Source organism: Theobroma cacao, chromosome 5 (genome assembly GCF_053813885.1).
Source record: "Theobroma cacao isolate CCN51 chromosome 5, ASM5381388v1, whole genome shotgun sequence".
NCBI lineage: Eukaryota > Viridiplantae > Streptophyta > Magnoliopsida > Malvales > Malvaceae > Theobroma > Theobroma cacao.
Genome location: NC_142643.1, coordinates 37,075,793 through 37,089,651, shown reverse-complemented (window position 1 = coordinate 37,089,651; position 13,859 = coordinate 37,075,793). Strand labels below are relative to the sequence as shown.

Here is a 13,859-nt window from a genome sequence, read left to right as displayed (position 1 = left end):
ATAACATCGACAAAGAAGAAAGTAAGCTACATTAAGCAAGAGAGCATTCACAATATAGTGGTTATAGTCTTAGAATTAGTAAAGGAGGAAGTTAGAAATCATTTTGAGGCCTTGTACAATCATCAAGAGGTCACTAAATTGCAAGAGTTTAATTGTTAGTTATGCAAACTTAGGGAATTTTTTGCCAACTTCTGAAAGAGATCCTTTACTGAATCAGAGATTTAAGAGACAATTTTACCATGTGATAGAGACAAAGCCTCAGGTCCTGATGAGTATAATTTTTGTTATTTTCAAGAACCAATGGTAGGTCATCAAGGATGACGTAATGAGGTTCATGATGAATTTCTTCCTCAGGAAATGCATCTTTTATAAATTTTATACTTAAATGATGTTGAGGAGTAGAAACGGAGTCAAGATTTTAAGTTTGAAGGGACGAAAATAAAAAATTTAATATTTGAAGAGATGAAATTATAAATCTTAAAAAAATAAAAGTAAAATTTTAAAATAAAACAAAAAAATATATAAATTTTTGAAATTTTGAGAGGTGGACGCCCCTACTAGCCCCCCTCCCTCCGCCTCTGCTGAGGAGGAAGCTTATTCTGCCGCTAACCATATGGTTGAGAGATAAGTCTTTCTAATTCATGATGACTTTGCTGCAGGCCATGCGTTGTGGAATGCCTTTTGCCTTGTATCGTCGCTGCTTGTGTACATATTGTCGTGGTTACTTTTGCTTGTCACAGCCACCTTTCTTAGTCCTTTGTAGAGGGCCATTTTTATTGGTTGCTTTGTGATGATACATGGGTTGTTGCTACTACTAAGTGGGGCTTGTACGATCCCTTTAGCAACCTGGGTTTCTGACTACGTAAAGATTGCAGCCACACTGCACGCCTTTGTAACCAATGAGGAGTTGTGACTCTAGCAAACCGGTAGACTTTGTAATCCTCTATGATATTTAATATCACCTTGGTACGTGTCACGTGTTTCGTTTTTCTTATTATTAGGTATCAAAAGTTTTAAGAATTTGAATTTATTTCTTTAATGTTCAATAATAAAAAAGTTATATAATAATTTTTTTCACTCAATCAATATCTGGTCATGTTATTAATAAGGAAAAAGATACACAACTCCTTAGATCAAACCAAGAAGGAATTAAAGCCTACCAGGCAGTCAAGATGGCACTCCAGCCAGCGGCATGAACAGACCAAAACACACGTCCAAACATGCTAATTACATAATAATTATTGAGGTCAAACTCATCAATAATTAATTTGTAATAGCTTGATTCAGCAATTAGAGCTTAAAACTCTATTTCAGAACTCATGAGTTTGAATTTTTTTGAAATTTATGAGATAATAAATGAATACCTCTTTTTATATACATGTACGAAGAAAAAGTTATATGCATTATTGGTAATAGCTAAGATTGAGCAGTTGAACTTATTTGAAGGGTTTGAACTGAGATAAGTGTGGGAGGTGAACATCATCAAGAAGAAAAGGTTTTTGCAGACATTCCCCTTGGCCCTTTTCGTATACATGTGACTTCAAACATTCTCATCAAGTAGAAAGCCACAATTTATTGTTTTTAGAAGAGAGATATTTGTTTAGGCAGATGAGAACAGAAGCAGCGAATGTGGATGCCAAAAATCCAATGCAAGTGGGAGAGATAAGAACATGAGAGCCCACCATTTCTGTGTTTGGAAGGATGGAAAAAAAGCTATTAAAAAAAGAAGAAGAAAAGAAAGCAAAAATTCATCCAGAAAACAACACCTATAACAACAACATGCATGGGGCTGACTCATGATTTTGATGGGAATGTGGGGCTTTTTTACATGTAAGGACCCTTAACTGTCAATATAAGGATAGCTCTTTAACTCCTTAAAAGCTCGGTGGGTATGATCATTGTGATATGAAACTGAGGTTTTGGGACCACAGATTGGCATCGTTTCAGATGTTGAATTAACATTGTGGGGGCTCCTCCCCCCTTTTATATTTATATTTATATATCTATATATGTTGATGTCTTTTGGTCCCTTTTTCTTCTTCTATTTTGCTTATTAATTATATATGTATATGCCTTGCGTGTAAGTAAATATCTTTTTTCTTTTCTAGCATTCAATCAACTAACTTATATAAACTTTTTCTCATCCATATGTACATATATTTAAAAATATAATTAAATCCATGATTAAAATAAATCACACATTTAAATTCTTTATAAACACTTAAATATAATAAGTCTCTCTCTGTTTGTTGCCATTTAATCTTAGATTTTTTTACACTCATCTAAAAATTTAATTAACCAATTACTTTTAAAATATAATATGTTAGAAGCATTGCACGAGTAATTGCTGTACGTTTGAGAGATCATTGAAAATTTTTAAATCAAATTGAAATTTTAATTTTTTTAAAAAAAATCCATCATATATAATTAATAATTTCAATTTAAGAAACGATATAACAGCCAAAGCTCTCACTATCATGAGTTAAAATTTTTCAAGAGTTGGGATATGAAGTATGGCTTCAAGTAATCAAAGAAATGGGAAGAGTTTCACGTGTCTGTTACTAACAATTGTCCAAACTCCACATGAATGCAACGCTCATTTCATTCTTCCATTGAATTTTGTTGAAAAAAGCAAAGCCCATGTTATCACTTTCCCTGGATTTTAGATGGATTTTGGAATCATAGATAATGGATGCTGTCTTTTCTGTCATAAAGGGGAGAGAAAGAGAGAGAGAGATAAATATGTGGTTTTAAATTTTATATATAGCATGATTGATCTCTTCTACATGATTAAAACGTAGAAGAAGACATCATCAAGATCTAATCAACTTGCAATGTGATATCTCCTTCAATTCTTTCCCTTTCAAATTGGCGTATCATTGTTATTACTGTTATCTTGTAATAACTCCTAGTCAATGTAAAGATGGAGAAAGTTTTCATACCTGGAGCTGTAGTTCATGACGTAAAATCAGGCCGTGATTGATGGGGTTGTTGACATATGCATGAAAGTGCAAATTCCCCCACAAAAATAAAAAAATAATTTTATATACAGCCTGTTTCATTCCTTTTTTCTTTTTTACATGTATATATATATCTCTCAGTGAAAAATCAAACAAAATAAAAATAAAAAAACAGAGTCAGTTCAATTTAATAATTAATCGGGTTTATATATATGATGCACTAATATGATATCACTTCATTACAAAACTAAATCTAAAATTAAATATTAATAATTTTTTAAGAAATTTACATAAAAGATAAAACCGAAACAAGTAACAATAGTCAAAGTGATATGACAAAAGCCAGAGTGAAAATTTCTTGAAACAAATATTTCCCCGCCATGAACTTAATAAAATTGTGGCAACAAATTTGAAAGTTGGGTATTACCATTTAAATTCATAGAGACTTTCAGAAATCTTAATTAAAAGATATTAATATTTGACAAATGCGTTTGGTTGTCGTCATGACAACATACTAATGAGAGAAAGAGAGAGGAAAATGATGGATATAAGCAATTCTATGTTAATTTTGAGTTGAGCATTAAAGCACTTGGGAGCCGTAGACCGTAGTATCTGAAATTGGTAGTTGCAAGTTAACGACGTTCACATGAATAATGTTCCCTCCCATTTACTTCATTTGCTGAATATTTGGTCCACATCTTTGATTCATGATGTTGACATGAGAGACCTTGTATTCAATGATTTCATTTTCTCCTTCAATTTTTTTTAACCTATAACTCTATCTTAATTTATTTTAGATATTAAATATGTAACACATAAGTTAGATATATACGCGTGTAATATTAATTATATTGTCTTTTCAAAATTTGATAAGAAGAGATAAATTTATATGTGTGTGTTTTTTCTAATGTACGTGAAAAAATTAAATTACCCTCGACAAGAGAATCTTTTTGTTTTTTTATTGGATAACGAAAGATTGTATTGTTGTATGGCATCTATTCTTTATTAAGAGCACACCATGAACAAAATTTTCCCTAATAGTTATTCATTTCAAATATTGTTTGTAATAGACAGTTATTGGGTAGCAAAATTACCCCACTGAGGAAAAGGGCTTCTTTTCTCCCAAGTTTGGTATTCACTTTTTTCTCCTTTATCTTGGCAGTGTAACATGGGGGGTGATGACTTGACATCTCTTTTTTATGTCTGCAGTTGTTGTTCCATGGTACTTGTAATAAGAGCAAAACCCCACATATGTGTAAGATGAAGAGAAAGATTCAAGTCCATGCACTTGGGGGGGGTGGTGTTGCAGAGTACTTTTGCTCTACTAACCATTGCTCTTTGGGCAACCTTAAGTGGTCCAAAAACAGGTACTCTCTCTCTCTCTCTCTCTCTCTCTCTCTCTACCTATATATGTCTTGTTAAACAAAAAAAAAACTACTCTTCATATGTCTGGTGCAATTTCTATCTTCTTTTGCACCACTTCCTCCACACATAAGCTTTTTTGACTTTTCTTTCCAATGAGAAATAATGTAGGACCCTTGACGGAAACTAGTTGATGGAAAGCATTGGCAACCATAAGAGACACTATATAAATCAAATTTGTAAAAAGCATAATAAAGTACACATTTCACTTGGTCGAGAAATTGTCTCGTAAGTAACTACGTGGACCTTCTGCAAAATGGAATTCTAAATTCCAGTCTTATACCTGTGCATTTAAAGTACATATTCTCGCTACGAAGAATAATTCACTGACTCTATATGTGTTATCCATTCAAATTTTTTATGATATTAATTGTTTTTGATTCGTTTATTATCTAAGTTCCTGCATAATAAAGTACACGATTTCCATAATCAAAATATTATCTTATAGGTAATTACATCATTAATCAGAAAGGAAAAATAGAGAAACCTTTATTAACTTCGTAATTATACTTCCTCGTTACAGAATTTCTTAGGTTTGAGATTATGAAGGGGGGAGAGAGACGTAGATCTCTCCTTGATTTGCTTTAAGAAGTTGGGCAGGATTGTGGCCAAGTTATATCAAATTGCAAATCTTCTACTGTCATCATCATCACACCACTTGATCACTACTTAGGGAACTACTTCCATCACAAGTCAAGGGCAGAAAAAGCCTAATGGGGTCCCTTGATATTGATGTATTCTAGTTGAGCAATTCTATCATTACCACCTTTTCTTTTAGGGATCTACTAGATTTCCAAGATAACCTAAATAAAGGCTTTGATTGGAAAATTTTAACCAATTCAGTGGGATATCTCCATTTCATCACTCCCTACACTATACTCACAACCCCACATAGGAATTCTCTGTTGGGTCCAAAGGGAAAAAAAAGATGATAAAAGAGGAAGAAAAAGAAAAGAAAGAGAAGGTTTTATTTAAGAAAGTGTTTCCTTTAGAGCTGAAAATTTGATAGATAGTGTTGACAAAACTGTCCTAGGCTTTTAACAGCTGGATTTCAAGGAGAGATTTATGAACCCAAGCAAAAAGCTATGCTACTATTTACCACCAATTATTGGCATGGATTCACTTTGCTTCAAATGTTTTAACATATATAGTGAGGATCAATCAATAGTCATCTATCAATTTGCAGGAATGACTTGTCACTTTGTATTTACCATAAATATCTTATATAACAATGAAAATCCTTTTTTTATAAAAAACGCGATGATCTGAATAATCCGAACTTAAAATTTTATTCTTAAAAGTAAATTGCAATTAATCATACAAGAATTACAAGAAAAAGTTGATACAGCTATATATAAAACATGTATTTATTATTTCACAATAAGGAAGAGATCTTTTCTTTTCTTATATTTAAATTCAAAGCATTGGTCATAAGCATCTTGCTAGAAAGATAAGAGAGATTTCCTTCTTTCTTTTTTTTTTTTTTTTTTTTTGCGAGAATCATATAGAAGAGAGAATTTTAGAATGAACCAGTTAGAAAATATAATAAAAAAGGCTGGATAAATGATAATGTGATTGAACTGGCCAGAAGTCTCTTTGGAAATGATATGGCAGCCCAATAAAAATGGTCAATGAGGGCCTGTGTTAGTATTGATTAAATTAGCATCCATCTCAGCCCATGAAGTACTCAGAAGATCTCTAACCTAGAATCTAAACTCAAAACCTCTAATAAGAAGTGAGTAAAAGTCGATTAAAATCGATTTAATTGAAAAAAATAGGTTAATTTGATTAAAAAATTTTAAATTAATTAATTGTCTTAATATATACACCATTTTTAAAGATAAATCTTGCATGTATCTCACTCAAACAATTTCTCAATACTTATATATAAATTAAAATTTTGGATTGTATCAAACAAATAACAAAGAGGACATAATTTCATTATTATTATTTTGTTGATTTAAATTTTCATTTATTTATTTTTATGTATATAAATATATAATCCATGTCAGCATTCAACTTCCTTCCTCTCAAAAAAATATTCAACTTCCCAATGCAACAAAAAAAATCCATTTATATTTTTATAAATCTTTATTTAAACATTAATATCATTGATATACTCGTAAAAAACACTTATAAAAAATTAAACATAATGCGAAACAAATATTATTGCTTGTTTATCAAAATTTATTTATTTACAAATTACGTGACCATCATTTCACTTAGAATTTTTTATTAATCAATTTTTTTGAACAAATTATTTACAAAAATTACAAAGTACTTACAAAAAATCTAAACGAGTAATTAATTAATTAATTAAGAACTATTTATTCAATTCTTATCATCTCTTGATCTTTTAAACTAAGTTCTCTATACTTTACATTAGGATAATTTTAACCGTATGTTAAGAATTAGGACTTTAATCAGTAAACCAAATAAGATTTATAATTGGATAGTTTAACAGCTTCTATAATAGTTTTTATTTAAAAAATCCTATGTATCTTTTATTTATCTGATATTATATATCTTGTGTTAAAAAAATGTTAATTTCTTATTTAATTTAGATTGAAAATTAAAATTTTGATGAAAAGGTATTATTACATAGCACATACAACATACTTTGAGCAACCATTCTAATAATTTGAAACTTCAAATAAGAGTTTTGGTCTTTAATTTGGAAGCCAAGGACCACAATTAATAAATTTAATTGAATTAGTGATTATAAATATAAAAAAGTCAATATTAAAATATTAAATTAATATAAATAATTAAATGGTGATCGATGAATTTATATAAGCCTTTTCAAAAATAATCTATATAAGTCATTAATATATATATAATAACATGTATTATAACATTATTTGTAATATAAACGTTATATTATAAAGTATTAACCCCAAAAATATAGAAACTTTTCAATTCTTCCTCTCCTAAGATATTCTTGAATTTGATAGTGGAATAAATTTTACTTTACTATGTAAAAAACTTATGTCACTAACGGATTTTATTTTAATATGAAAATGATTCGTTTAATTTTAATATCAAAGAAAATTTGTATTTTTTTCAAAATAATCTTATGTTAATCATAAAAAGACATAAGGCTAATAATTTTTAAAAATAAACTATTAAGTAAATTAAAATTTTAAAAAATTTTAATAGATAAAAAGAATTCGATTAAGTCGGTTAAAACCAAATTAACCAACTAAAGCCAATTAATCAAATGCAAATTCAATTGGTTTAATTAAATCCCCTATCAAAATCGATTGGGTCGATTAATATAATTTTTTGACTTATTTAATTGATTGTTCACCCCTACTTATAACAAAATTGATGTGTTATCCTCTTGCTTTAGAGGAAAATAATAATAATAATTTTATAAGTAAACTTTAAATAATTTTGCAAGCTATAAATTCTTTTTATGAGAATTAAAACTGTAAAGAATGTTTAGCAAACCAATAATTATCTATGGATTTATGGGATAAGGTTCAAATTTACCTGTCTACTTTGGATCATAGATTAGAATTTTCACTTATTTAATTCCATTAAAATATGATCAAAAGTTAACGGCAAAAGTATATTTTACATAATATGTTAACTTTTGACTATTTTTTGAATCAATTAGAAAGTATATTGGTAAAATTGCATTTATTTAAAGAAAAAAAATAAATTTGATCCATTAATCTAAATAAATTAATAAATTCAGATCTTATTCTAAAATTTATTTGCTAGAATTGACCTTTTTATATAAGTAAGCTCTTTTTTTAACATATAAATTTTTAGTTACATATTTAACCATATAAGTCTACCATATGAAAAATTGATTTGACTTCCCCTTCTCGAGATTTTTTATAAAATATACTACTAATAAAAAAATTATTATTCTATATGTTGTTGGTGAAGTTTTTAAATTGTACAGAGAGTTAGGATACTATGATATGTCTTTTATTTATTAAATTAATTAATTAATTTTTTGAATATATTATAATGGCTTGTAGAATTTAAAAATTTCTCCAAAGGTATATAAAATAATTTTTTCTAATAAAAAGAAAAAGTCAAAATACTCACAAAGTTCCTATACTCATACAATTTGTTCAATTTAATCTCTGTACTTAAAATCGAAACAATTTAATTACTTGATTTTAAAAATTATCCCAATTTAATCCCTCCTCTAACAACATTCAATTTTTTCATTAAAATTGATGACATCAACGTTGACGTGGCATTGACATGATGAAGCGGCACAAATGTGATGGCATAGTAGTACCACGTGATATTGATATGATGAGGTCATTATACTGACAAGCTGATGTGTCGATGCCACATGGCAATGTTGGCATGGCAAATTAAGAAAAAAATTTTAAAAAAAAATTATGTGCCACATTATAAGGACTAAATTGAATAAAAATATATATGACATGGATTAAATTGAACAAAACTGAAATGTTGAGAGACTAAATTAAAAAAATATTTAAAAAATATAAATATTTAAGTAAATGATACACATATTTATAAATAAGTCAAATGTTTATATGTAAAAGATTTATGACGTTAAAAAATATAAATAAATATTTTCTTACTTGATTATTTGATTCTAGAATAAATACATTAATTTATCTCTTTACAAAAATTTAGTTTGAATTAACATATTTATTCTGACATGATGACGTGGCATTCAAACTTAATTTTTGCAAAGAATAAAGTAAGAAAATATTGATTTATATTTTTTAACAACATAAATATTTTTCATATAAACATTTGACTTATTAATAAATATGTGTATTATCTACTTAAATATTTGTATTTTTTAAATATTTTTTCAATTTAGTCCCTCAAAACCTCAATTTTGTTCAAATTTATCTATGTATTATAGATTTTTGTTCAATTTAATCCTCATGATGTGGCACAGAATTTTATTTTGAAATTTTTTTTTCTTAATTTTTCATGTAGCACTGACATGTTAGTTTGTTAATGGTACGTCAACATATCAATGCCATGTGGCGCTGTCACGCCATCACATTGGTGCTATGTGATCGTGTTACTTCGTTATGTCGATGTCACGTTATCAAAAGTGCCACATCAATGCCGTGTCAGCGTTCACATCATCCCCTTTAATAGTAAATTTGGATGCTGTTAGAAAGAGGGACTAATTGGAGCAATTTTCAAAATTAAAGAACTAAATTGCTTTGATTTTAAGTATATGGATTAATTTGAACAAAATGCATAAGTACAAAGACTTAGCAAGTATTTTAACCAATAAATATATGTATTATTTACTTAAATATTTATATTTTTTAAAATATTTTTTTAATTTAGTCTCTCAACATCTAAATTTTGTTTAATTTAGTCTATATATTAAAAATTTTTGTTCAATTTACTTCTTATGACTTGGCACAGATTTTTTTTGAAAAATTTTTCTTTTAATTTGCCACATCAACATTGCCATGTGACACCGAACCTCAACTTGTCAATGCCATGTAGCATTGTCATGCCATCAAGTCGGTGCCACGTGGTGGTGCCACATTATCATGTAAACGCCATGTCACTAAAATGTATCACGTTAGTACTAATGTTATCCCTTTAATAGTAAAATTGGATACTATTAAAGAAAAGAATTAAATTAAAATAATTTTTAAAATTAAAAAATTAAATTATTTAGATTTTGAATGTAAAGTTTAAATCGAATAAAATATATAAATACAAAGACTTGATGAATATTTTAATCAAAAGAAAAATAATAATACCGACAAAAAGTTAGACATCTTTGGGCTCTGTTGGGCCACGGACATTTGAATTGAAGCGGTTCGGTTCAAAATCTACCAAATTTCTAAAACCCTGCCCAGAGCATGAAAATCCTGTCCTTCTACTTCCCAACCCCCCCAAACCCCTTTCCCTTCCACAATGCTTTCTCGTCTCCTCCCCAAACCTTCCCATTTCCGTCTCCTACCCCTCCTTTCCTCAAAATGCCAACCGTATCCCTACTCCCCTCAACACCCTCCCATTTCCCTCCTCCGTTTCCTCTCAACCAATCAAAACAATAACAACGATAATAAAAAAGATCAATCGTTTTCCGATCCATGGAAATTTTCCCCAGATAATGACGGGAAATTCGACAGTCTCTTCTCCGATGAGTCCGGAAACCTCGCCGGATTCTCCAGCGTCACCGAGTCTCCTACGGCCGCCGGTGAGGAAGACGGTGGTGCTGGAAAGAAGAGTGGGGAAGGGGATTGGTTGGTTGGAGAGGAAGATAAAGCGTGGAGCTTTGGAGAGGAAGAGAAAGGTGATGGCGTGTTTGATTTAAAAGGTGTACGGGATTTTGTTGAAACCGGAGGTGAAACTAGTGTTGCCCAGAGTGATGATAGTGTTGAGGAGCAGAAGAATTTTGAAGAAGAAGAGAAGCAGCTCACTGCCGTACTCAAAGGCAAGCTTCCATTTTGTTAATCAAAAATAGATTCAGTAGCAATTTATTGTTATGTTTTTTATAGGATTGAAAGGATGAAATAATAAATTTAGGCGTAGTTTGGCATTGCGGTTAAAACATAGTGTGAAAATGTTGCGATTAGGATAGCTAGGAACTTACTTTTTCCATTGAGATCAAACTCATCGTAATTGGCAAATTTTATATTATTTAGAATAGCATTTGCAGCAAAACTCAGCGAGTGTGATCATACATGAATCAAATTGCAATGCCTAATGGGGCCTTTGTATAATAGAAGGAAGAGTAGGATGAGAACTGAAATAAAAAAGGAAAATTTTTATAAATTATGGCTTTGGTGTCCTTGTTTGTAAATCAAAGTGCTGGCTACATTTTTACCTTGATTTATCTTTGGGGTTAAGAGGAAGATTATACCCTTTTGCAGGTCCGAATTGTGCATTTGGTGACTTTATTGCAGCATCCGGTATCACAGATGCGATGCTTGACAGTTTGATTGCTCTGAAGGATTTAGAAGGGGTTGATGGATTGCCACCTTTAAGTGTTATAGAAGATATGCGATATGAAAAGAATACAAGGAAATCCATGAGAGCTGAAATAGAACTCCTGAAGATGGAGGAAATTGCCAAAGCAAGAGTAAGACAAGTAGACGATAAGGGAAGGGCTTATGGTACTGGGAGAAGAAAATGTAGTGTAGCTCGTGTCTGGGTTCAACCTGGTGATGGGAAATTTATCATCAATGACAAACAATTTGATGTCTATTTCCCAATGCTTGATCATCGTGCTGCTCTTCTTCGGCCATTCTCTGAAACAAAGACCTTAGGCCTTTGGGACATTAACTGCACTGTTAAAGGAGGTGGTGTTACAGGTAAGCTTAAGTCCTTGAACTTACACTTCCTTCCTTCCTCTAAACAATAAAAACAGTTTCTTTAATAGCAATGTCCCAAATTTATTTGTTTAACACTTGAGTTTCTCCGATTTCAAGTTTATGCATCACCACTTTTACATGAATATCAAGCTGGAAAATTTAAAAAAGTTGTTTTTGTTCATTATATTGTACTTGACCAGGCTGCTTTATCAAGAATAAGAAAAATGTTATGCCTATAGAAAGGGAGCAGTCTTTACTATTTCACCCTGTTGATCTGGCATTGAGCATGTTAGCCACAGAATTAATACAAGTAATTGAATGAATATATTTTCATGCTTTTTAACTTGTGGGGACCAGCCATGGAGAAATGCGATTTTGGAAATATTTTTAGGCATGCTTTATCCTCTCAAGTTGTACAGATAACAATTGCACTACTTATTTTCTGCAAGAGTGAACGATGTTTGACATGTGTTTAATACTAGTTCTTTGAATGAGGGTAGACATTTTAGTTTCTATTTGCAATAAGTCAAATTATTAAGTATACAGTCTAAGTATGTTTAATCTAATGAAAGATTAGTTAAAGTGTTGACTTGGCATACTACATGTCTAGTTGCAGTCACCTCAAATCCAACCTGCAACCAATGGCCATAACTTGTTGGCACTGCATGATCTCATGTCAAATGGTGGCAAAATGCCACCGCAATGACACTTAACATGATAAGTGTTAACTAGCTGAAGGCCTTTCTGGTAAGTTGATTGTTGTCTGTAAATAGAGCTTAGTGAGGTTTGGCTAATACGAGCTTCAATTTTTCTCATTTAAAAATTTGCCAGGAGGCTGGCCCCACCTTCTTACATGTTAGACAACTTCTTAAAAATACTTTCCCTTCCAGATTAAAATTTGTATAATACCCTTCTATTTGTTTTCATATGCTATAATATAACTTAGTTATGCTATTGAGCTGATGAGGTTTAAACAGTTAGTCTGGTCTTCATAGTTCATTTTGCAAGGTTATGGAGTTCATTGGCTGTTGAATCTTAAAAAGTGGATGCTACCACAGGCATACTGCACTCAAGATATCATCTAGAGAGTGGCAAACTTTGATTTCAAGTATAGTGGTCTTTCAGTGCACGGTGTTAAGGAAAACTTATCTAATAGATACCTTAATTACCTTAGTTAGCTTACTTTCATATTTAACAGTCTAATGCCGTTTGCCTAAGTTGAAATTTAATGTTTTATAAGTGCTTTGTTGCACTATTGACTTTAGTTTTCTTCCTTCTAAGTGAAGCTGACTATCTGCTTGTGACAGGCCAAGTGGGAGCAATTCAGTTGGGAATCAGTAGGGCATTGCAAAATTTTGAGCCAGAGCTACGTCCTCCACTCAGAGCTGGTATTACCTCTTTTAGGATTGTGCATTATTGTATCTTGGTCATTTACACTCCATTAATCCATTTTTGGGGTCTGGCAAGGACTTTTAATCATAATCTTCATCATTACATTATTTTTTATCTTATGAAAATATTTACTAAAAAGCTCATGTGTCCAACCAGCCGGTTTCTTGACAAGGGATCCACGTGTGGTGGAAAGGAAAAAACCAGGGAAGGCAAAAGCAAGGAAGAGCTTCCAATGGGTCAAGCGTTGATCAACTGTTGCTTGCCTGCTTTTCTGTGCTAGTAATTTCTTGGGGACCTTTTTAGGCTTATTGTATTTTTGATTAGAAGGGAATTTTAATTTTGCCATGCTGCAATAATTTCTTTCATTCATAAGGTTCGGTGTTTGCATTGTAACGTAGCTTGTAATCTAGTTCTCCCAACTTCAGTAGCAACAGGGTTAGGATGATTTTGCTTGACCATGAAATATGTTTGAGATATTGGCCCTTTCTATAGTTTTTGCGGAAAGAAGGAAAAATCTGTTGACATCTCATGGTGTTTGAATTTGATGCTGTCCACTTTTATATGTTTGATGCTGTACACGATAAAATATGCTAATATTTCCCATAGTCAAATATCATTCGCTGGGTTTTTCAGGAAAATTTTACCTTTGTCTACAATTGGAGATTCTTCTTTTTTTTTTTTTTTTCCCTTAAGAAATTGAAAGTAAATTCAAATATTTGTTCTTGAAAGGTAGGTAAAAAAACCAAGGAGCAGACAATAATATAAAAATTGATGTCGATTATCTGAG

General features: G+C 30.8%; 1 protein-coding gene across 1 annotated transcript; it reads left to right on the top strand.

Annotated features, from left to right (window-relative positions):
* Window positions 1-10,228: 10,228 nt before the first annotated feature.
* Window positions 10,229-13,596, top strand: LOC18599152 (Ribosomal protein S5 domain 2-like superfamily protein). Its single transcript, XM_007028995.3, has 4 exons — window positions 10,229-10,800; window positions 11,240-11,680; window positions 12,988-13,068; window positions 13,229-13,596. Exons 1-4 carry the CDS (start codon window positions 10,281-10,283, stop codon window positions 13,318-13,320), a joined length of 1,134 nt encoding a protein of 377 aa, XP_007029057.3. The 5' UTR covers window positions 10,229-10,280; the 3' UTR covers window positions 13,321-13,596.
* The last annotated feature ends 263 nt before the right edge of the window (window positions 13,597-13,859 follow it).

Coding starts and splice junctions, on each gene's coding strand:
- LOC18599152 (XM_007028995.3), top strand. CDS start 10,281: ATGCTTTCTCGTCTCCTCCCCAAACCTTCCCATTTCCGTCTCCTACCC. Junction 11,681..12,987: donor TAAAGGAGGTGGTGTTACAG/GTAAGCTTAAGT, acceptor TGCTTGTGACAG/GCCAAGTGGGAGCAATTCAG. Junction 13,069..13,228: donor ACGTCCTCCACTCAGAGCTG/GTATTACCTCTT, acceptor GTGTCCAACCAG/CCGGTTTCTTGACAAGGGAT.